Here is a 24,562-nt window from a genome sequence, read left to right on the forward strand (position 1 = left end):
GTCCCATGTAGACTAGACTAAGTGTGGAAACCAGATTACCTTTCCTGAATATCATTAGTCAAACAGATGTTCCCCCCCCCCCCCCTCCCCCCCCCCCCCCCACAACAATTGACAGTGCTTCCATGGTCATTAGATTCTTAATTCCAGATTTATTTATTTCTTGCCATGGTGCGATTGAAACCCAGAGAATTAAGTAATTTTCTGGATTAATTGTCTAATGATAATAACAGAGCTGAGAATGTGTTGCTGGAAAAGCGCAGCAGGTCAGGCAGCATCCAGGGAACAGGAGAATCGACGTTTCGGGCATAAGCCCTTATTCAGGAATAAGCCCTCCTGAAGAAGGGCTTATGCCCGAAATGTCGATTCTCCTGTTCCCTGGATGCTGCCTGACCTGCTGCGCTTTTCCAGCAACACATTTTCAGCTCTGATCTCCAGCATCTGCAGACCTCACTTTCTCCTTAATGATAATAACACCCAAGCCATCAGCTTCCCTGTAAGCACGCTGTTGTGCAAACCAGATACCAGGATTAGATTTTTGATTAACTTTTATTTCATCTGTTCATTACAGCATGTTTAGACAGAAGTTTTGGATAGAGGTGTTTTAAGTTCTATTAAGACTATAGCAAGTTTAATAACGTTCAGACATTTTTTACCAACTCACCTCCACTTCAGTTTTAAATCATTTAATAATCAGCGTCTGATGAAGTGCTGAAAATCTGTGCTGATTGTAATTGCAGTAAAAATTCAAATCAAAATCTGGTCCACAAAACTGCTCAGCTCAGTTCCCCAGGAGGTGGTAAGGTGGGTTAAATACTCTTAAAATGAAGTATCATCAATTCCTCTCTTCTGCAGTCAGGCTGAATGATTTCATCAGGACAATGGTGCATTTCCATGGTGTCCATCACAGTGCAACAGACTGGCTGGTTTTTTGGATGCCAATTAAAGTTTTGGGGAACGTGGCAGCATCATGGCTCCGTTGGGACTCTCAGTTTCTTTGTTCTTGAAATTCCGAGCTCGAAATTCCATCTCAATATCCAGAAAGGACTTGTTTTTAGTTTCGGGTAAGGTGATGTATATGAACAGTGTCCCCAGGAGGCACTCAGCCAGGAAGATGAGGAAGCAAAACTGCTGCAGACCCTCCTGCCAAGCAAATTCACACAACAGTGAGCAGACGTGTCAAATAAAGTTAGCATATTCAAGGAACACCGGGGAAGGGTGAGAGAATCCTGCCCAGCTATTCAACGTACTTGTGTCCACCTCTTTCATTACAACTCCCTCTCCATTCCCTCATGATCCCCAATCAATCCCTGACACAACTCCAGCTGGGACCCTCTGTTCCAATTATCCCCACCATTCCAAATGTACTCACCCACTGCCCCATCCCGCCATACTTCACCCCTCACCACCTTCACCCCACCACCACCACCCCCTTCCCCACCCCCCAACAACCATCTCCCGCTATTGTGGGAAGTCTAATTGGTTTCTGTGGCAGAACAGTTTATTGGGTTTCCCAAACTTACTGAAGGTACTTACTACAATAATAGGGAACACGATACTGATAAGGAAGAAGCTGATCCAGTTCACAGAGTTGCTGATCATGTACGCTGCAGGACGTGTGGATTGTGTGAACAGCTCCCCTGTCACGGTGTTGGTCACACCCCCTGGATCAAACATTATTACAAGAATTAAAATTATTCCACACTAAATGGATTATGCAGAGTGACTGCAGTGGTTGGGGGCAACTGTCATTAGTCCATGGATAATCCCTGTTTAGTTAAGGAGCATCGACGTGTGAACTCTCTGTCAGTCTGCTGCTGTCTACAGTGAGAATGTCCACCTTGGACAAGGTAGATACTTGGTGATGCTCATTCATGGGAGACTTGGGGAAACATTTCTCCATCATCTGTGCTGTGTTGATGCAGCTTGGGAACCAGGCAGTATACATAAAATCTGGGTTAACACCATCAATTTCCTGGATCAGGGTACAATTGTAAATCTTGTTCCAACCATCAACAAGGAGTCTGTGAGAGTCCCAACCACCTCTGATTTATATTCTAATATTGTGTGTATATATATTCAGCTTTATTATTTGATAAACATGTCCAACAATGACCCTACTCAAGACTCCTCGGGCCCTTCTAACTTTATCCTTGGTAACTTTCACAACTCAAACTTTGGCATGGGATTCCAGGTCGGGTATGCCTGCTGCATGACCCATGGAGAGCCTTATTTCCACCCTCCCTAATCTAACAGCACTGTCGTTACATCGTATAAAGCTCCACCCTCCCCAACATACACATACACCCTGTCTGTGTGCTTGGCCTGGTAAATGAGAACTGTGACTTCACTTGATCTTCCTCCAACCATTGTAGCAGCAATTCTACCAATGGCGCTGCTAAGCTGAGAGTCCTCAGGACGTACAGCCTAAATGCCTAGCATTACATGGTACTGAAAGGTAGCACCAGATTATTCTTGTGTATGATGGGTGGAGGTTTCTTTGAACACTATTGTTCGCCACCAACAGGATGCTGCTGTTGCTCATAATTGGCTAGCACCAACTACCCAACGAGCCTGTGCTGGCAAAACTCAAAACAGTGTCCGATATTTGACAATTCCACGATCAAACACCATCTACTAAATAATCTAGAGTGTGTTGGGAATTTCACTGACAACCAATTTAAGATTGTCAGTCAGGCCCGCAATGTGGAATGCTTGTGCTTATGAAATCACAGAGTCCTGTTATTTGTAAACAAAAACAATGCTGTGACTGTCTCACTCAAAACAGGAAACAGTCATTCTCTGGTTCAATTCCCAGGGAAATGCACCAACTAATTAGATTCATTTTGGCTAGTTTAAATTTCAACCCAGATGGCAGTTAACTGTAAGTTATCATCTAACTGGTGCAGCACCAGAGATCATTGTAGGACAGTGGCTATATCCCTACCTCTGGGGTAGAAGGTCCGGATTTGAGTCACATCTGTGCCATTGGTGCATCCACATTTCCAAGTAAGTTGATTTAAAAGTAATTTTAACTGCCACATTCTCCATGACAATACCCTCTACCAGATTTCCTTTGCCAATCAATCAGCATGCTTTTTTCTTACAGTATAAAATGTTGTTAGAATTTTACTCTAGAATTCTTGCAAATGTCCTGATTGGTATAAGATGAAAAGCTTCAGCAAAATGGGTCTATATTCAGCAAAACTCAAGTAAAATTTAAAGATGATTTTAGAGTTATTTGGAGATACAGTGATGTAGTGTAATGTCTGAAAGGGATAATGCTGATGGGTACATTAGCACTGCTCAACATGATGATATCATCTGCAGCTCAAGTGGGAAATCAGCTTTGGATCTTGAAGGATCCAGACTTAACATCAAAGCCTTCCTCGGTCCTAGTAACAACCATCTATGGACTATGTAGCAAGCCATTGTAGCAAGGTAAATTGTAGATAGTTGCTATTGTGCAATCAATTACAACTTGTTAATACAAGAGCCTTTTCTCATTAGGCTGTCAGCTGGCTTTCCTCCTTCCACATGAGACTACGTTTAGATCCTGTTGATCTCTACTGGGAAACAGGTTATAATCCTGTTGTAAACCTGTGGTTGCAAACCTATCAGATGCCCTTACACCATGAGCTGTGATGAGGAACCCTCACACAAGAGGGTCTCTACAAACAACCAGGGGACTCAAAAAGATTGCAGCATGCCCAACATGGTCCAGTACAAGGCAATGGTGCTTCTGTTAGGTACCAGATATGAAAGGTGAGTGGGTTCAAAATAAGAAATTGCTGACTTTGCTGCCTTGGAGTCAAAAGGTGTAATTAGAATTGTGGAACTCTGTTTGTGAACCTTTGTTGACTTGCTCTTCATTGAGAATATACCCACCTGGTCCCAGTCCAAAGCTTAGGATAAATGCAAACAAACAGGTCATTGTCAGGTAGGACATCCAGAAATAGGAAACCTGAAAACAAACACAGAACATCAAGGTTCACTTCAGCATTTTCAATTATTTAAAACTGAGCGATTATGGGGATGACATTTTGCATGTACCAGTGATACAATTGCAATCTGTACTACTGGCCCCTATATGGAAGTGGGGCAGAGAGTGTTGGGTGGAGAGGGTAGGGGATGGGATATTATCAGGGCTTTGTGAGGGGTACTACCCATCTTGTCTGTATTGACAAAAGGAAAAAAACCCAAAGAACCGCAGATGCTGGAAATCAGAAACAAAACAGAAATTGTTGGAGAAACTCAGTAGGACTGGCAGCATCTGCGGGAGAGAGAGAGACAGCAAAGTTAACATTTTGGGTCCAATGATCCTTCTTCAGAACTGATTGTAGCTGGGAAAAGGTTGGCATGTCTGCTGAAGGGGGTGGTGGGGGATGAGTAAACGATGGAGCCCAGGGAGGGAGAGAGAGAGAGTGAACAACAGTCAGATAGACAAAGGGAAGGTTAAAGGTCAGCCTGGGTGAATCAATAGCTGATAATAGGGACCCCTTGGGGCTGATAATGGGATGGCTGTGGTAATCAGTTCTGAAGAACCATCACTGGACAATAAATGTTAACTTGGCAAAAGGAGGGACACTGGGAATGTGACACTTGAGGATTCTAGCCATTCTCTGTTACTGTACAGTAAAATACAGAGGGATATGGCTGCATGAAAGCAGAAGAGAGTACGGAGAAAAATTCAAATTCAAGGAGCAAAGGAGGTATAATGCAGCAATAATGTGCAAAGTGCAATTTTTCTGATTACATTTAGAAGGCCAGGCTGAGAGACTTTTACAGTTGCTGTTAATTGTTTGATGAATGCTTGCCGAACTCTACATAAGCCACTGGGAATCCATGGTCAAATAGTAAACTCTTCGACAGTAAAGCATCTTGGTAAACCAGATGCTTCACAATGTTTTATCACCCATTCTAATATATGTGTAAATCATTGAAAACAAATACTTACATTTCAATGAGAGATCATAGAGATCAGTTAATATGAGAGTTAAGTAAATGAACTTTACACAGTATTCTTTCAGAGCTTGTGTTACTGCAAAATTTTAGCTTTTCATTAAAGGGACCAAATGGCTTCGCTACTCACACAAATTTTGTCATCTTCACTCTTCATTAATAGTTTTACATTTGCTTAGAATGAAAGAGATCTATAGCACAGAGAAAGGCCCTTTGACCCATTGAGTCTGTGCTGGTCAAAAACAGCCACTGAACAATTCTAAACCAATTTTCCATCATTTGGCCCACAGTCTTGTATGTCTTGGCATCCCATGTCCACAACTAAATATTTCTAGCATGTTATAAGGGTTTCTGCCTCCACTACCCTTACAGGCAGGGAATTCCAGATTTCCACCACCCTCTGGCTAAAACATTTTTTCCCTCACATCTCCTCTAAACCTCTGCCTCTCACCATAAATCTATGCCCCCAGCTCACTGATCACTCCACCAAGGGGAAAAGTTCCTTCCTGTCTACCCCATGTGTGCCACTCATAATTTTATACATCTCCACCATGTTTCCTTTCAAGTCTCCTCCATTCCAAGCATTACAACCCCAATCTATCTTTATAACTGAAAAGTCTCCAGTCCAAGTAACTTCCTGATATATCTCAGAATCACATAAGTCCTACAGTGTGGAAAGAGGCCATTTGGCCCAATGGGTCCAACCAATCTTCCAAACAGCATCCCCAACGCTCTGGCTCTGCATTTTCCATGGCTAACCCACCTAGCCTGCACATCCCTGGACATCTCGGGGCAATGTAGCATGGCCAATACACCTAACCAGCCCTTCTTTGGTCTGTAGAAAGAAACCAGAGCACCTGGAGGAAACCCACACAAACTCTACAACAGTCACCTAAGGCTGGAATCAAACCCAGGTCCCTGGTGCTGTGAGGCAGCTGTGCTAAACACTAAGCCACCATGCCAGCCTCTGTAAACTCTCCAATGCAATCACATTCTTCTATAATGTGGATTCCAGAACTGCGCAGAATATTTTAGCTGTGGTCTGATCCTGGAGATTTATCTACTTTTAAGCCGACCAGATCACTCAGAACCTCTTCTCTGTCTATGCTAATTTCTTTAATTCTATCATAGTCCTTCTCCCTGATTTCTATACCCACCTTGTTCGCTAGCAAGAGAGACAAAGTATTTATTTAGAACTCTACCTACATTCTCTGGCTCCAAATACAAATTACCAGAATAGTCCTTAAATGGTCTCTGCTCCCAATCCACTCTGATTAAATCATATATGATTTTATTAAAATTGGCTTTCTCCCAGTTTGATTTCCAGCCCCTTCGTGTGCTTTTCCACAACAAAGTTGAATCTAACAGAGTTATGATCACTGTTTGCAAAATGCTCCCCTTTTGATTCTTCGACCACTTGCCCAGCTTTGTTACTTAACTCCAAGACTACTGCCTCTCTTAGAGGGCATTCTACATGTTGGCTTCAGAGGGTCTCCTGGATATACTTCAAGATTTCCACTTCCTTTAACACTTTCACACAATGACTACCACAATTAATGTAAGGGAGGTTGAAATCCCCCAGCATCACTACTCTATTATTGTCACACTTCTCTGAAATTTGTCTACAAATCTGCACTTCTATTTCTCTGAGACAATTAGGGGGTACAGTACACGGTGGTTTAGATCAGAGTGGTGCTGGAAACGCACAGCAGGTCAGGCAGGGCTTTTGCCCAAAACGTCGATTCTCCTGCTCCTCGGCTGCTGCCTGACCTGCTGTGCTTTTCCAGCACCACTCTGATCTAAACTCTGGTTTCCAGCATCTGCAGTCCTCACTTTTGCCTGGTGTACAGTACACTCCCAGCAATATGATTGCTTCTTTTTTGTTTTCTAAATTCTACCTATATCATTATGTGAGGAGCCTGTGTCATCCCTCCTTACCACTGTAATTGATCGATACTGTGACATCCCCTCATCTTTTATCTCCTTCCTAATCTCTCTTGAAGACCTTACACCCCAGAATATTGAGCTGCCAGTCCTGCCCTCTCTCAACCATGTCTCAGTGACTGCAATTTCATCATCCCATGTTTAATTTGTGCCCTCAAATGCCCTAACTACTTTGTCAGACTGTTAGCATTAACATAAATACCACCCAACCTTACCAAACTCTCTTGTACCTTGAATGACCGATAATTGTTACTTTTAATTTATTACTTCATGAGATGCAGGCATAGCTGGCTAGGCCAGCATTCATTACCCATCCCTAAATGGCCAGACGGTTGTTAAGACCCACAGTCATTGCTGTGGGTCTAGAGTCACATGTAAGTCAGACCAGGTAAGGATGGCAATTTCCTTCCCTCAAGGACATTAGTGAACCAGATGGTTTTTTTTTCCTGACAATTAACAATGGATTCATGATCATCATTAGACTGTTAATTCCAGATTTTTATTATGATGTGGAGGTGCTGTGTTGCACTGCAAAGGACAAAGTCAGAAGTCAAACAACACCAGATTATAGTCATAACTAAACAGGTTTATTTGAAATCACAAGTTTTCAGAGTGCTGGAGACTTCACCTGACGAAGGAGCAGTGCTCAAAAAGCTTGTGATTTCAATAAAACTGGTATCATGTGACTTCAGCTTTTTATTGAATTCAAATTCCATCAGGAATCATCGTGAGATTAAAACCCTGATCTCCAGAATACCAGTAGGCCATTGTCTCCTCTATGTTTTACTTTTTTACACATAGAAGAAAACATATGCAACATTTGGTGCTCCCTGCACTTAACCTTCAGTGTTCTTGAAGGCTGTCAAAGCAATTCACAATTAATGAGTTACTTTGGAAGTCCAATCAAAATTATGATGGATATTAGAACTTTGACCATATCAAAGATGCTATAATCTAGAAGCAGGTTCCTTTTGTTATGGGGACAAAATCAGTAGCCAGTTGGCACACAAGGCAGCTTGCAAACACCAACTCAGTGAATAAGCATTTGTACTGCTCGGGTGGTCTTGGTTTGGGGAGAAAGATTGGCTGAGACACCCGGACAACTCTCCTGCTCCTCTCTGAAGAGTGCAAAGGAACTTTTTTTTCTCTCCACTTGCATAAGCGGAATCTTAGTTTAATGGCTTATCCAAACATCTATTTTCAACTGCTTGTGCCATTTCTCTAGGAGTTCTCCTGATCTCACACCAAGGTTACAGCAGGAATCAGAAAACTCCTGTGGAAATTCAGAATTGACCTCTTTGGGCGAAGTGGGAACATGGGATACATGGAACATCATCATCTTCAAGTTCCCCTCCAAGCCACTCATCTTCCTGACTTGGAAATATATCGCTGTTCCTTCGCTGGGTCAAAATCTTGGAATTCCCTCCCTAATGGCATTGTGGGTCAACCTACAGAATGTGACTGCAGTATTCAAGGCAGCAGCTCAGCACCATCTTCTCAAGGGCAACTTCTCAAGGGTGGCACAATGGCACAGTGATTAGCACTGCTGCTTCACAGCACCAGGGTTCCAGGTTCGATTTCAGCCTCAGGTGACTGTCTGTCTGTTTGCACATTCTCCTCATGTCTGCGTGAGTTTCCTCCCACAGTCCAAAGATGTGCAGGTCAGGTGATTTGGACATGTTAAATTGCCCATAGTGTTAGGTACATTAGTCAGAGCGAAATGGGTCTGGGTGGGTTACTCTTCGGAGGGTCGCTGTGGACTGGTTGGGCCAAAGGGCCTGTTTCCACTCTTTAGGGAATCTAATCTAAACTAGGGATGGGCAATAAATGCTGGCATGGCCAGAGATGCCCACATTCCAAAATTACATTTTTAAAAGTGTTAAATAAATAATTGTGGCTCTCTGAGACAAACCAGCTCAATTTAAAACCATTCTGCCATAAACTCAAGAGGGCTTTTGAAGCCAACACATAGAAAGTGTTTGACCTCATTTTGTAGAACAAAGCTGGGCAAGAGGTAGAAGAGGGAGAGCGTTTCAGAGACCGTGGCAGTGACACTAAGATTTGAGGTCGTCATGGAAAAGGACAAAGATGGAGCAAATATAAAAGTTCTGAATTGTGGACAGGCCAATTTTAACATGCTGAGACAGAATCTGGCCAAAATGGGCTGGGACATTTGCTTGTTGTAAGATCTTCACTGGGAGCTTTTCAAAGAGGAAACAGGGTCATCAAAGATGATGCAGGGGCACCCTTTAAAGGTGAATAGTGGGACTAACAATTCCAGAGAACCCTGCATGTCAAAGGACAATGAGGCTTGGATAAGGACAAAATGGGAAGCTTATGATAAATATCAAGGACTCAAGACACCAGAAACCCAACAGGCAGATCGAAAGTTCAAGGGAGTTACTTAAAAAATAAATTGGTAAAACAAAGAGGGGGGCATGAATAAACACTGGTGGGTAAAATAAAGGAAAAACCAAAAGGCATTTTATCAGAATATTAGGTGCAAGAAGATAACCAGGGAAAGATTAGAGACCATTAGGGATGTAAGTAGGAAACTATGGGTGAGTAAGAACACATACAATGAGGATATCAATGAGTACTTTAATCTGTATTCACTATAGTGAAGGGCAGTATAGATAGACAAATGGGGCAAGAGGACTGTGATATCTGATCACTTTACAACTTAGAAGGAGAATCCGTTACTGGTTTTTGCGAGCTTAAATTTGGGTAAGTCCCTGGGCCAAATGAGACATATCCTAGGGGGCTGGATGGGACTTTAATTAGGTCACAGCTGGAGTACTGTATGCAGTTCTGGTCAATACACTATAAGAAGGATGTGATTGGACAAGACAGCGAGCAGAAGAGATTCACCAGGATATTGCTTTGGCTGGAGCAATTCTACTATGAAGACAGACTAGATAGGCTGGTGTTGATTTCCTTAGAACAGAGAAGGTTGAAGTGGGGACCTGACTAGGTTGTAGAAATCTCAGACATGATTTGGAGATGCCGGTGTTGGACAGGGGTGTACCAAGTTAAAAATCACACAACACCAGGTTATATTCCAACAGTTTTATTTAGAAGCACTAGCTTTTGGAGCACTGCTCCTTCATCAGGTGGTTGCGGAGTATAAGATTGTAGGACACGGAATTTATAACAAAGAGTTTACAATGTGATGTAACTGAAATTATATATTGAAAAAGACCTGGATTGTTAGTTAAGTCTCTCATCTTTTAGAATGACCATATTGGTTTCCGTTCTTTCATATGCAAATCCCAGAATTTTCTTAAAGTTACATTCTCAAGTGAACTTTAACAATAGGTGCCATGTCGGCTCAGATAATGCATTGAAGATGTGAGGTGCCCTGAGGCTGTCTATACCCCAATGTTCAGACTGATTCTAATCTAAAAAAGGGATTTACAGAATCTTACATGGATTCATGTAGTTTTTGAGCAAAATAAAATGTCATTCTGCAAGCACAAATTCACCCCACAAAGTTGTGTGTGTGTGTGTGTGCTCGCATGCAGGGAGGGTATGAGTGTCTGTGAGAGAATGTGAGTGTAAAAGAGTATAAGTCTGTGAGAAGGTGCATGTGTGAGTGTAGGAGTATATGTGTGAGTGTATGAGACAGCTTGTGTATGAGAGAGGGTCTGTGTGAGTGTATGGGTTTGTAGGAGTGTGTGTGTGAGCGTGTGTCTGTGTCTGTATGTGTGTGTCATGCAGTCAGGTTACCTGTAGTGTGATATGAACCCAAGGTCCCGGTTGAGGCCATCCCCATGGGTACCAAATTTAGCTATCAGCCTCTGCTCGGCCACTTTGCATTGTTGCCTGTAGGAGGTTGGGGGGTGGGGGCTTGGGTAGGCGAAATTGGAAGGGATTGGGGGCGCACACGGGGCGAGGGGGGTCAAAGGGGTGCGATGTTGAGCGGGGTTAAGGGTGTGGATGGGGTGCGGCATTGGATCCGGTTGCGGGGGCGGCATTGGACGGGGTTGAGGGGTTGGGGATACGGGTGGACAGGGTTCAGGGCAAGCGCACGGGGTGCTGTTAACTAGTATCCTGATTGGGAAGTGGACTTAGCAAGCGCTTGCGGTGTTAATCCCATTAAACTGATTGGGGTGGTGGGGTGGTGAGTTGGGGAGAGGCTTCAGCAATGCTGCAGGTCCCTTACACACAAAGGTGTGCCTGTTTGGAAACAAACCCTGAGACAGAGAGAGGGAGGTAGGCAGGCAGAGTGAGGAAACAGGAAACTTCAGAAAACTCCGAGCCCCAGAGGAAAGGCATTGAATTAATTAACTGAATAATCAGTTATCTGAATGAAATAGTACCCACCCGTCCCATTCGGATAATCGAGGTTCCTCTGTGGTGTATTTTGGTTTATTTTTCTGTGTTTTAAGAAGGCACTGGAATTGGCAACACTATATAACACTTCTCCACTGCATTTTGTTACAAATACATATGACAATAAATAAATCAATCAACTTTTAGAGGGGATTTAAGGAAGGCATTTTTTCATTCATTGGTTCTCACTGTCTCAAGGAGTAGAAACAGGGACCATTGCAACACTTGAGTAGTGATTAGATGATCACTTGAAATGCCATCACTTTCAAGGCTAGGAGTCAAATGCTGGCAAATGGGACTAGAGTAGTTAGGTGGTTAATGAATGGCGTGGATGAATGAGCTGAAACGCCTGTGTTGTAATACTTTTTGACTCTAACTGGGAATGGTATCAATTTGACTAGCTTTTGATAGCTCCCCTCCAATTTTCAAATGACCAGAAGTATCGACAACTCTAGTTCCAGTGAGCCAACATTTTTTGCCGAACAGGCCACTGCATAGATTTAACTGATTAATGATGCTATTTCATTAATCAGTCATTCTTGGAATTTGAGCAATGGTGGCAATATCAGCATTGTTGCTCATCTCCAAATGACCTTCTTGATCTGCTGCAGTGCATGTGGCATAGCATCGCTCTCAGTGCTGTTAGAGAGGAAACTCCAGGATTTTGACAGAGTGACAGTGTAAGCATAACAATATAGCTCCATGTCACAATGATGTGCCACTTGCTGGTCAATATAGATGTTCCCATGCAGCTGCTATCCTTGTCTGAATAGCAGAAATCATGAGTTTGGAATGTATTCTTGAAGGAATCTTGGTGAGTTAATACAGTGCATCTTGTGGATGGTATATGCTCTTGTTGCTGAGGTTGAGTGGAGGAGGTGGGGAGGTTGAAGGTTGTGAATATAGTGCCAGTCAAGTGGAATCACTGGATAGTGTCAAGTTTCTTGAGTATTGTTGGAGCTATACCCATCCAGGCAAATGGGAAGTATTCCATCACACTCCTAATTTGTAACATGTAGATGGTGGACAAACTTTGGGGAGTCAGGTACTGAGTTACTTGCAGAGAGTTTTTCCTTCATACCAGCCATTAGCACTAACGCATTTTCATTTCCAAAACTAATCATTTTTTTCATTATAATATCAAAGGGGCAAAAATTCAACTATGCCACAGACACAAAAAGACTCTACAGTTGTGGTCATTGTCCATCTATTGGCTTTAACAGACACGAAAGTCGCAGGCTTCTATTCCTCTCAGCGATGCAAAGCAGAATTTGTATCCCCAAATTTTGAACTTACATCTACTTGAATAGTTAAATGCCACTCTGCCTTGTCTCCTTGACATTAGTTCAAGCTGGTAAGTGACAACATATGAAACATTTTACCTGATAGGTCAGTGTAACAGTCATCGCAGCACACCACAAAGCCATGAGTGAGTATCCACCGAGAATAAGCACTCGCCTTCCAAGACGTTCAATTAGAAGACTCTAGGAAGTAATGACATCATTAGCACCGTCTGAGACATTACAAGAGGAAGAATTACACAAAGTTATGCTGCTTCATGTAATGACCAATAATCTCCAGTAGAAAAACTAATCAAACTGAATTATGTAATAGAATGAAGCAATCTGCATGACTATCTCTGATGTTAAAGGAACTTCTGTGGCTCTTAATAACAGCACTTCCAGCCAACGAACATAACTCACTTCTTTGAACTCATTGTCAGTTCTAGAATAGCAAGCCTTTTTGATGTCTAAAATTTGATGCACCTTTCAATCCCAGGTTGGATGGATAGTGTCCTGCACTCGTTGAAGGGAAATTTAGGGTCCTCATGTGATATGTATATTAATGGTGCTTGTAACTTGTGCTGATAAGGAAATGTCCTTGTTGAGCTAAAGTTCTGCGATTTGCATTCCTGACTAATTGAGATGTGGGCTGACAGAGACTGGAGTGCACAATTGCTGGGAAAAGATGACTGAGGCTGGATTTTTGAAAACATGCCAGGGTCCGGATCAGAAGTGAGCGGGGTCACAATTTAGCTCAAATAGCTGTTGTGCTGGTTTCCCCAACACAGTCCTGATCCCCAGCCATTTTTAAAGGGGCTCATTTCAGGTGGTCATTAGCGAATGACATGTAGCCAGTTGAGGTTAGTTCAGTTGCCATGGCAACAGTGATATCTAATCAGCAATATGGGCAGGCCATGTTGATCTGGGACATTGTGTGGGCTCAGGCAGTAATTGGGGATGAAAGGAAGATCTTGATAGTTTAGGGGAGGGACCCACATTTCTGACCCCCCACCCCAAGGTCAATATGGGGGCACAGTTGCAACTCTGGGTCTCCTGAATCTTGGACAGGTAGCTTCCTGTCTTATCCCTCAGCCTGAGCATTGGATGAGCTACGAATGCCCTCCAGCCAAGGGAGCCCTCTCACACCATTTCTGAAGGGGCAGTGAGCTTACTCCTTGGCTGAAGCATTGAAAATTGAACCCATGCTGTTGGTGTCACTCTGTCCAGCCAATTGAGCTGACCCCTGCCTTTACACAACAACACACTGTACTGAACCAAATTAGTTTGTTCGGTACACGTTAACTGAATGATATCTTTTTAAATAATATTTTAGAGTAAGGGGATTTAAAATGGACATCCTGTTGTCCAGCATCTTAAATTAGAGGGAGTTGGGAATATTACATGATGAAATAGTATTACATGGTGAAACCTGATAACCAACATTACCAGGTCAGTCAGTAGCGCCGTTAAACAGGAGCTCCACTCGCTCTATTCCAATACCCATTCCCCACTTCACTTTGGTCATATCTCAATCCTATTTATGTGTTGACATGGTTTCTGCTTCAGTGACTGTAGCTATTCAAACAGTGTGCCAACCAGCTCATTCTTTTCCCAAAATCTGTTAAGTTTAACCTTGGTTGCAGATATTCCTTTGGTGTGAACCCCTTAAAATCACTAGGAGCTGGGCCTCACAACATCATAAATCTCAAACATTTTAGACTGGGCTCATTTAAACCCAGGCTCCAGGGTGAAGCAGATTGTACATATTATTGCCGTACTAATTGTCCAGGCTGTCATAACCTGTGAGTCAGTAAGATGTGGCTCTGTCTTGGACCCTAATATTTTCACTCTGCAAATGAGGCCACCCACTATGTGTTCATTTGGTGAGATCTATCCAACAAGAGGGACTGGATCCACTCTGTCTTCCAATAGATTTACTCACAATGTGCAGCTCAACACAGGTATACACTATCACTTTCCCCTTCCACAAATTAGCACTACCAAATGAAAACTAGCTCTTATATTTTAAAGAAAAACAACTTCCATGGCAGGTGGCAATTCACCCAGGCTTTATAAGCCAGAGCTAGGGACACTACCAACTGTTCCACAAAACCCTAATATTCGGGACTCTCTGCTATAGGAAAAATGTGCTAAATTTGAAAGGGTGCAGAAAAGATTTACAAGGATGTTGCCAGCATTGAAGGGTTTGAGCTATAGGGAGAGGCTGCATAGGCTGGGGCTGTTTTCCCTGGAACGTCGGAGGCTGATGGGGGACATTATAGAGGTTTATAAAATCATGAGGAACACAGATAGGGTGAATAACCAAAGTCTTTTTCCCAAGATAGGGGAATCTAAAATCACAGGGCATAGGTTTAGGGTGAGAGAGGAAAGATATAAAAGGAACCTCAGGGGCAACTTTTTCACACAGAGGGTGGTGTGTGTATGGAATGGGCTACTAGAGGAAACGGTGGAGGCTGGTACAATTACAGCATTTAAAAGGCATTGGAATGTGTACATGAATAGAAAGGGTTTAGAGAGATATGGGCCAAATGGGACTAGGTTAATTTGGGATATTTGGTTGGCATGGACAAGTTGGACTGAAGGGTCTGTTTCCATGCTCTATGACCTGATCTTTCACCAGCTTTAACTCGTTTGCACATATGGCCCACCTCTGGGGCAGCTAGGATTTGAACCCAGCTGTTCTGTCAGGAGCACCAACTCGGCATCACTAGACTCTCGTCTAACAAGTCCTGTAATCCGTTGTAATCAGTCTGTTCAAACATCAGCCTGTAGCACACCTCTGGTGGGACTTGAACCCAGACCGCTTGGCCCTAGGCTAAGACACTGCCACTGAACCACATGCAGCCTTGCAATGCACCCCAACCTTTCTCCAACTGTTAATAAGCTGCTCCAAATCACAAGGGCACAGTCTCAACTGACACACCATTTGCAAACACTGGCACTTTGAGCACAGCCACCTACTTTTAAGAAGGAAATTCAAAAGCAGCTGTTTAATTGTTTGGTCAATTTTATACAGTCACCTCTTTATTTATTTTGGAGCCCACCAACTGGAAACCATAGGGAGATGCATGCAGTACTGTACCTGGTATCGGTGGGATCAAATCTGAACACTGGGCACAAGCTTTGAAATATTCTCACTGAGAATACGGTTTTGAGCTATGGTTCCCATTGACTATGTGTTAGTGGGATCTGTGCTCACATATTTAAATGAGGGATTTGGAGGTGAGACAAACCATGAAAGCAGTCCCATTGGTTTCTGCTTGACCAGTTGTCATTTGATGGGTTTGCAACTGTTTCTTCCACTTACACAGCATAGGGCAGCGAGGCACTCGCATGCCCCAGTGCCCATAGTAGCATACGGGATATACGCTTCAGTAATTCCAGCTTGAATAAAGATATAGGTGGCATAGAAGTAGATCTGAAACAGAAAATTATCTCATTTATGTTGCAAGCACAAAAGAAACATCACAGAACACAGACACATCATTATCTGATTGGTAACTGGTTGATAAAAGGTTCAGATGAATGTTTCTTCCCATCTGGGTCTCATTCAATTATTTGGTCAGATTTTGTACTGGTACCAAGAATGCTGACCTGCTTGTGGTTAGTTGTTATAACTCACAGAACAGCTCACTGAGGCTCCTTCAACAGTGCCTTCCAAAAGTGAAACCTTTACCACCCAGTAAACACAAGAGCAATAGATGCATGGGAATATTGCCAGCTTTGAGTTCCCCTCCCCAAGCCACACACTATCCTGACTTGGAAGTATTTCTCTGTTCATTCACTGTTGCTGGCTTTGTAACATCTTTACACCATGTGGACTGGTTCATGAAGGCAGCTCACTACCACTTTCTCAAGGGCAATTAAATGGCATCAATAAGTACTGACTCAGCCAGTGACACCCACATCATTTACATAGTGAACTCAACAGTTATCAATCTACACAGAGAATGGCCTATTTTCTCATGTGCACTGCATGTGTACTGCATGAATTTGAACATAAAGGGCTCGACATCATTTTAAAGATGATGTTTAAACCTCGTTTTTATTTTTTCCCTCTATTCCACTCAGGTAAATGTGATCACAAACTGCCCAAAAATCAATGCAATTTTTATTTTGTTTATCGTTGATTCGAAATTTGTGCCAATTGCTTGGAAGTTCGCAAACCTCTGGACAGTGGGAATCCTCCTCTCCAGGCTAGGTGGATTACATGGGGTTATGGGATAGGGTTGGTGAACTGGGTCTGGGTTGGTGAACAGGAACAGAGAGCACACTGTTCCACAACCCACTACCCTGTGTTCAGGATCAATGAAACATTCTCAATTGTCCCAGTTATACACTTCCTTCATCGTAAATAACTAATATTTTGAATCTAAACTGTTACTTCTTATGAACTATCAGAAATTTGCCACAAATTGCTAACTTGCCTGCATTAGGCAAATGCGATCACAAACTCCCCAAAAATCAATGCAATTTTAATTTTGTTTGTCGTTAACTGCTAAACTAAACTACTTGATATCCTAATTCAAGGGCTAATTATTTCTTTGAAGTGTTATTCTTTTTCCTTCTGGAAATTATTAACTTGCTTTAATTCAGATCAATGAAGCAAGGCTAGAACCTTAAGGCAAAAAGTGACCATTAAAATAGGAAATGAAAATTTGCACATATTCAATAGTCTCCGGGTTTCAGTGATGTTAACGAAGGAGAACTCTAGTAAGGATTTCCCAGAGTGCATGCATGTGTGATATATGTGAGCGTATGTGTGTATATGAGAGAGATTATTTCCACTGGCTCAATGCACTTGCACCAGAGAAATGGCTCATTGTATCAGACACAGCAAATACTACAGTGAAGATAAAGAAACCCAAGTAACAGAGTTTGTCACTCCTTAAGCCAGCACACTCTACCATAACTCCAGAACCTGAAAATCTGGAGGGACACTGTGAAAAGTGAGGTAACCAGCTGAGCTGTTTACAGTTTGCTCCATATCAGTGGCTAAGTGACAGGAGTCAAAATCTGTGTGAGAGAAACAAGGCTAACATTTCAGGTCAATGATCTTTCATGTGAATGTGAAACATGAACAAGCTCTTGTTTCTCTTTCTGTGAACTCTGCCTGACTCATGGGCTAGATATTACATGCTCCCCTCACTGAGTGCATTCTTGACCAAGGACAGGAAGTGGGCATCGTTGGCTGGGGCAGCATTTATTAACAATTCATTGATGCCCTAAGAAAGTGGTAGCAAGCTGCTCTCTTGAACCGCCTGTTTTTTGTAGGTAGACACACAATTTCCTTAGGGAGGGAATTCCAAGATTTTGACCTAACAACAGTAAAGGAATGGCAATATATTTCCAAGTCAGAATGGTGAGTGGCTTGGAGAGGAAGTTGAAGATGGTGATGTATCTGCTGCCCTTATCCTTCTAGATGAAAGTGGCTGTGGATTTGGAAGGTGATGTCGGAGGATCTTTGGTGAATTTCTGCAATACATCTTGTAGATAGCACACACTGCTGAGACTGAGCGTTAGTGGTAGAGGGAGTGAATGTTTGTGAGTTTGGTGCTAATCGAGTGGGCTGCTTCATCCTGGATGGTGTCAAGATTCTCACGTGTTCTTGGAGTTGCACCCATCCAGACAAGTGGGGAGTATTCCATCACACTACTGACCTGTGCCTTGGAGATAGTGGACAGGCTTTGGGGAGTCAGGAGATGAGTTTCTGGTCACAATATTCCCAGCGTCTGGGCTGTTTTTGTCACCACGGTATTTATTTGGCTCATTAAGCTTCTGGTCATCAGCAACCTCTAGGATGCTGATAGTGGGGGATTCAGTGATGGTAACACCATTGAATTTCAAGAGATGTTTAGATTCTCTTGTTGCAGATGGTTATTGCCTGACATTTGTGCGATGTGAATGTCACTTGCCACTTGTCAGCCCAAGCCTGGATATTGCCCAGATCTTGTTGCAGTAGAGCATGAACTGCTCCAGCAGCTGAGGAGTTGTGAATGGTGCTGAACATTGTGCAATCATTGGTGAACGTCCCCACTGTGACTTTATGATGGAGGGAAAGTCATTGATGAAGCAGCTACAGATGGTTGAGCCTAGGACACTGCCCTGAAGAATTGCTCCAGACAATCCTGGAGCTGAGATGACTGACCTTCAAGAAACACAATCATCTTCCCATGTGCCAAGTATGACTCCAACCATATAGCATAACATAATAAACATGAAACGTAAACATAGTTCTTAACATAGTGATTAATGATATAGACTTATTCTTAAAAGTCAAGTGCCTATTAAATTGAGCAGCAGTGTGATAATGAAAGTATGTCAAAGAGTAAAGTATTGTTCTGCTTTGACTAGTATTGATGTGGGTTGTGGCTTAGAAGGAGTTAAACAGCAGCTTGTTTGGGAAACAAGACACACACTAAGTTTGAAACTGAAGTTATCCAATCAGAAACAGAAGGCCTCATGGAGTTTGGAGATGGACCAAAGACTGAGTGTTGATTCTGTGCCCTAAATTAAACCAGAAGCAAGTGAAGTCATAATCCTGTAAAATAACTGCCTGCTATCTTCAGTATTACTTTACAAATGAAGTAAAGTTTGCTGAATTACTGCATCAAACTGTTTCCTTTGCCCAAATAGCTCAAGTCTCAAATAAAAAAACATTGGAATTGGAGTTTAATTTGTAACCTTTTTAAAAAAAACTTATACTGATGTCCTGAGTCATATGTTCAAACACCCAATGTATAAAAATAACATGCAGAGAGCCTGCAACACTTTCCCAAAATTTATGCCAATTCCCTTGAGCATATTCATTACAAATTCTGAGGAAGGGTTACTGGACCCGAAACATTAAGTCTGAGATCTCTCCTCAGATGCTGCCAGTTCTGTTGAGCTTTTCCAGCAATTTCTGTTTTTGTTTCTGATTTCTAGCATCTGCAGTTCTTTCGGTTTTTATTCGTTATAAGTACGAATTGTGTACATGAATAAACTTGTTCATGTTGGTTGTACAATGAATGATCTCAATATAAACCTCAACGTAAATGGATGAATCCCAGCCAGAACCTCTGTCAATAAAGCCTCCAATCAACATGTATCTAGTTAAAGATAAATGTAATTGTTTGGAAAGAATGTAACACCATCAGCACATTTTTCCAGTTCTATTTTGTTATTTGCAATGAAGCAATGACTGAAGATCTCTTAAACTTAACTTAAAACATTGTCATATATCCACAAAGACCTTAAGTGACTGGTGTTCAAAGGTTTCATTTTAACATTTGTAAGATGACGGGGTAAATTGCTCTGTGATAATCTGATTCTCATACTCTCAGAAACAACCACAAGAGAGTCCTGGAGAAACCCAGCAGTTCTGGCAACATTGGTGGAGAGAGACAGACAGAGTGAACATTTTGAGTTCAATATGACTCTTCCTCAGCGCAGATACTCACAGCATTGATCCCACTGAATTGTTGAGCCATATTCATCAGGACGGTGGTGATCAACTGCCATCGGGTCGAGCGATCAGAGAGAAGTTCACATGGTCGCTTTGACTGCTGCACACGTACCACTGCACATTCCTTCTCCAAATCCACCAATTCACTCAAGTACGAATTTGTATTGTGGAATTTCTTGAGAGCTGGGGCAGAAAAAGACTCCATTTTCACTTCACTTCCTAGATGAAGCATCATTCTGCTAAAATTGGCTATGCACTCAGTTCTCCAAATTTTACAAATGACCTGATTGACCAGTGTTCACAATATAGTTCAGCACTGCCTTGCTCATGAATGAAAAATCTTACACTGAAATAGCACACGTCCTAACTTCAGAATCATGTTCAAACCACTTGACAGCCAATCTGTACTTTCGAAATTCAGTAACTGGGTGAATTTAGGAAATAATATCCCACATATAGCAATGTTATGGTGACTGGATGACTGGTTGAGGAAAAACATTGGAGAGAATCCCCCTGCTCTTCTTTGAAGCAGTGGGATGGGAATTTGCATCTCACCTGAGAGGTCATATCTCTGCCATTGCAAAACTCCTTCAGTCCTGCACTGAAATGTCAGTCTGCATCCTGTGCACGGCTCTCTAGAGTAGAACTTGAACCCTCAATCTTTGATACAGAGGGGAGAGTGCTATCAGTAAACTAAGGTGACATGTAATGAACATTTATTAATCAAATATGGTTAAATTGTCAGGGATATTTCTCAAATTGTGTTGCATTCTGAAGTTGGACTGCAGACTTTATAATGCTTAAAGTGTTCAATGGAGCTAAAATACATTTGGTAATATTAAACTTTTGGACTGTTACTGAATTATTTGAAAGAAAGTAGTGCAGCAATGAATGGAGCTCCACGGTGCTGAATTGTATAGATTGTGTTTCGACCAGGATGAGTGATGAAGGGCTGTGTCAAGCGCAGATGTAATATACTAAAGGAGGTTAAGATGGAATGCAGTTGGATTTGTACTGTGCTAAAAGCCAGTTACAGTCAATTAGCATTGTATTGAAGATTAGGCATCGGCTTCCATTTGTAGTGCATCTTTAAATGTTGTTAAGATGTGCTTCACAGACTATGTCGTTTAGAGCAGGAGATTGGTCAGAATCCAGTGAGAGCTGGAATGTACTGGAGGAGGTTAGATTAAGCAAAATAGAACTGTTCCATATGAAGTTCTATTATTTAGTGTAAAATTAATCTACGTTGTTAAAAAGTGGGCCGACCATTTAAAGAATATCTTAAACAAGAACAGTACTTACCATGGGTGGCTTTCATTTCCTCTCCTTTATCAATGTAAAGGTATCTGGGACTCTCAGGGAACCATGGTAACAGTAATAGCTGGAGTACAGCAGGAATACAGCTGGAGCAGAGAAGGATTGACCACTGTCCCTCTCCTCCAAGCAACTCCCTAGCATTAGCACCAAAAAGAAAAGCAGTGAAAGTACATGGCGCCTCATTCATTATTTCAAACTTATTCAGTTACTTAGGGTCAAATTGCTTTCTTAATTACAGATTTGAAGAGGCTTAAATGGGGTGCCTCATGGAGGCACAATTATACCCATTAAAACTCTGGATTTTGACACTAGATATTTTATCGACTGGGAGAAAGTGAGCACTGCAGATGCTGACGAAGAGCTTATGCTCAAAATGTCGACTCTCCTGCTCTTTGGATAATGCCTGACCTGCTCTGCTTTTCCTGCATTGCACTTTTCGACTTCATATTTTATCCCTCACATTTAAAACTTAATTTCCTGAGGATTAATTATCAATAACCATTAATTGGCACATTCCCCATGGCAAGACTTCTACCAGAGTGTACTTGCTAACTAATCAGCTTTTCTCTCTCATGCAGTACAAATGTTGCTGTTCTTGTGAATTGAACTGAAGGATGAAAAGCTTTGATAAAATGTGGTCTTTGTTCAGCAATATTCAAGTATGGTGCTGCCAAATGGGCCATTTAAACTATATTCAGCATGGAATGGTTAATAAATGACAGTAATCACAAGCTATACTGTTCTATATCATATATTCTCTATTATACCTATACTATTCAATAAATTGGGAAGAGATTGAAGGATGGCATCAGAAGGAGGAGGTCATTTAGCCCCAGCCCTCACCCTTCAGTAAAGTAATGGTTGATCCATAATGTATCACCGTACACCCACTGCCTTTGTATAACTTATAATAGCTTATGACTAAAATCTACTGATCTCACAGTTTTAAGTATAAAAATTGGTGAAGCATCAAACCTTGTTTGCAGAGAGGAGTTCCAAACCATATGCTTCCTAATTTCATTTCTGAAAGCTCTGGTTCCAATTTTTACACAATGTCCCCCAGCTCTATACCCTCCATTGCAGCAAAATAGTCGATTTCTATCTACACCATCAGTTCTGCTTTATTTTTTGAAAACCTCGATCAAGTCACCACTTGGTCGTCTAAATTCAAAGGGAGTTTGTCATAGTTTAACACTCAGAGCCCAGGTAACATTCTAGTTAATGTTGCATTCCCTCCAAGGTGCTCGTAACTGTTCCCAGTAACTCTAGGTGTGGTCTAATTAGAACTTCATTTGTAAGGCAAGGCTTCTACACTCGTGTATTATAAGTGTTCTGGATATAAGGGCCAGCATTTCTTTGATCCCTCTAGTTTCTGTACTAACAGCCACTGCAATAAGGAAATCTTCACCTTTTTACAATCTGCAACATAACCCTTACTCACCCAGCATTTAGGTGAACACATAAGGCAGTTCAGCACAGGAACCCGCTACTCTGCACACCAACTAATGGAAGGTATCACATTTTGCTAAGCTGAGCACCCACCTTTGAAAAGCTGCTGATTATTCAATCGACTGTGGCTAAGGCTTGAAGTCTGTGGGCTATTTACTTCAATAAAGCAGGCAATTGAAGTTACATTCTAAAACATTAAAGTATTCCCTTCATTCTCCTCAATACATAAAATAATAAAGACGTCAGTTATCCTTTTCTTTCTTGTAAATGTTAAGAGAAGCTCACTTCATATTTTGATACATGTTACAGGTCCTGCATTACTAAGCTTCCCTCGTCCCTAGGACAGTCAGGTTCAGAGATTGCTCTTTCATGCTATGTTGTGTAATATGTTGTATTAGCAGCATTATGTGGGATTCTACAGTAACAGGATAATTTGGTAATTGTGCACAATCCACTCAGAATTTCAGGAATATGTGCTACAGGCAGCGACCTCATCTGCCAATGCAGACAACTGTATTATACTAAAGGGCACAGCTCTCAATTTTCTACTCATTGAAACTTGCGGCAACAAACTTTAGATGTTCATTTGCCTTACCTCTGCCCGATTATCTGTCCAGTTAGAATCCCTACAGTAATGAACACTGATGTCCCCATACATATTGCCCCTCTCACGGCTTTGGGTGCAATCTCTCCTAAATACATGGGCTGCACACACAGACTAACTCCTGCAAGAAGAGTTTAATGAAAAAAAAACAATTAGAATCTGATTGTCCACTGTGCTTTTTTTTACACATTGCCCTGTAGAAAACATTCTTCCCAATATGTATGTTCAGGGGAGAGATTCAGTGACATGGTTGGCAGTGTCAATAAAGAAAATTCACAGCTGCGGAAGAATTCTTCACTTCTCAAATGTCTGATCTTAGTCACACTGACAGAAACAGGTTCCACAAAGAGGTTACTATTGTAGTACAAGTGCAGCACTTGGCTCCTTGAACCTGCTCCACTATTCAGTGAGTTCACGACTGATTGGATTATTCCACATTGTTACCTATCTTTCACCTCCTTGCATTCCAAGAATCTATCTATCTCTACCTTAAGAACATGAAAGGCCTCTGCTTTCACTGCTGTTTTCGATACAGAGTTCGAAAGACTCTCAGCCTTCTGTGGGAAAAGAAATTCTCCTTATCTGTCTTATATGGGGACCACCCCCAGTTCTTGATTCTCCGTAAGATGAAACATACTGTCTACATCCACCTTTCAAAACCCCTCAGCATCCTTGGTCTAGTTTAATCAACTCACCCTTTACTCTAAACTCCAATAGATACTAGCCTAGCCTGTCCAATCTTTCTACATAAGAAACCCATTCCCAGTATTAGTCTGGTAAATCTTCTGAGCTACTTCCAATGTATTAACATCCTTCCTTAAGTAAGGTAACCAACCACCGTACACAGTACACTGGATGCGGTCTCACCAGTACTTTGTTCAATTCACGCATTCTCTATTTCAATTCCCCCAGTAATTAACATTAATATTCCATTACCTTTCCTAACTACTTGCTGGACCTGCTTATTAACCTTTTCCAGTTCATGCACGAGGACACCCAGGCTCCACAGGTGGAGCTCTATAATTTCTCACCATTTGGACAACATGATTTTCTTTTATCCTTTTTGCTAAAATGGACAATTTCCTATTTCCTTCATTATATTCCATTTGGCAAATCTTTTCCTCCTCTTTTAACCCAGCAATATCACTTTGCAGCTTCCTTATGTTCTTTTTGCAACTTACTTTTCTACTTATCCTCGTGTCA

The 24,562-nt window shown here is 41.9% G+C and overlaps 1 protein-coding gene across 1 annotated transcript in view; it reads right to left on the reverse strand.

Annotated features, from left to right (window-relative positions):
- Nucleotides 1-406: 406 nt before the first annotated feature.
- slc2a11b (solute carrier family 2 member 11b) overlaps nt 407-24,562 on the reverse strand; it is a 50,429-nt gene continuing 26,273 nt past the window's right edge. Inside the window, exons 5-12 of the mRNA XM_043715976.1 lie at nt 23,351-23,480; nt 21,292-21,440; nt 19,985-20,172; nt 15,850-15,960; nt 12,621-12,722; nt 3,886-3,961; nt 1,534-1,661; nt 407-1,140 (exon numbers count right to left, since the gene is read on the reverse strand). Of these exons, the coding sequence (XP_043571911.1) occupies nt 940-1,140; nt 1,534-1,661; nt 3,886-3,961; nt 12,621-12,722; nt 15,850-15,960; nt 19,985-20,172; nt 21,292-21,440; nt 23,351-23,480 (1,085 nt within the window). The 3' untranslated portion in view covers nt 407-939. The remainder of the gene's footprint in view (nt 1,141-1,533; nt 1,662-3,885; nt 3,962-12,620; nt 12,723-15,849; nt 15,961-19,984; nt 20,173-21,291; nt 21,441-23,350; nt 23,481-24,562) is intronic.

The sequence above is a fragment of the Chiloscyllium plagiosum genome, chromosome 25 (assembly GCF_004010195.1).
Source record: "Chiloscyllium plagiosum isolate BGI_BamShark_2017 chromosome 25, ASM401019v2, whole genome shotgun sequence".
Taxonomy (NCBI): domain Eukaryota; kingdom Metazoa; phylum Chordata; class Chondrichthyes; order Orectolobiformes; family Hemiscylliidae; genus Chiloscyllium; species Chiloscyllium plagiosum.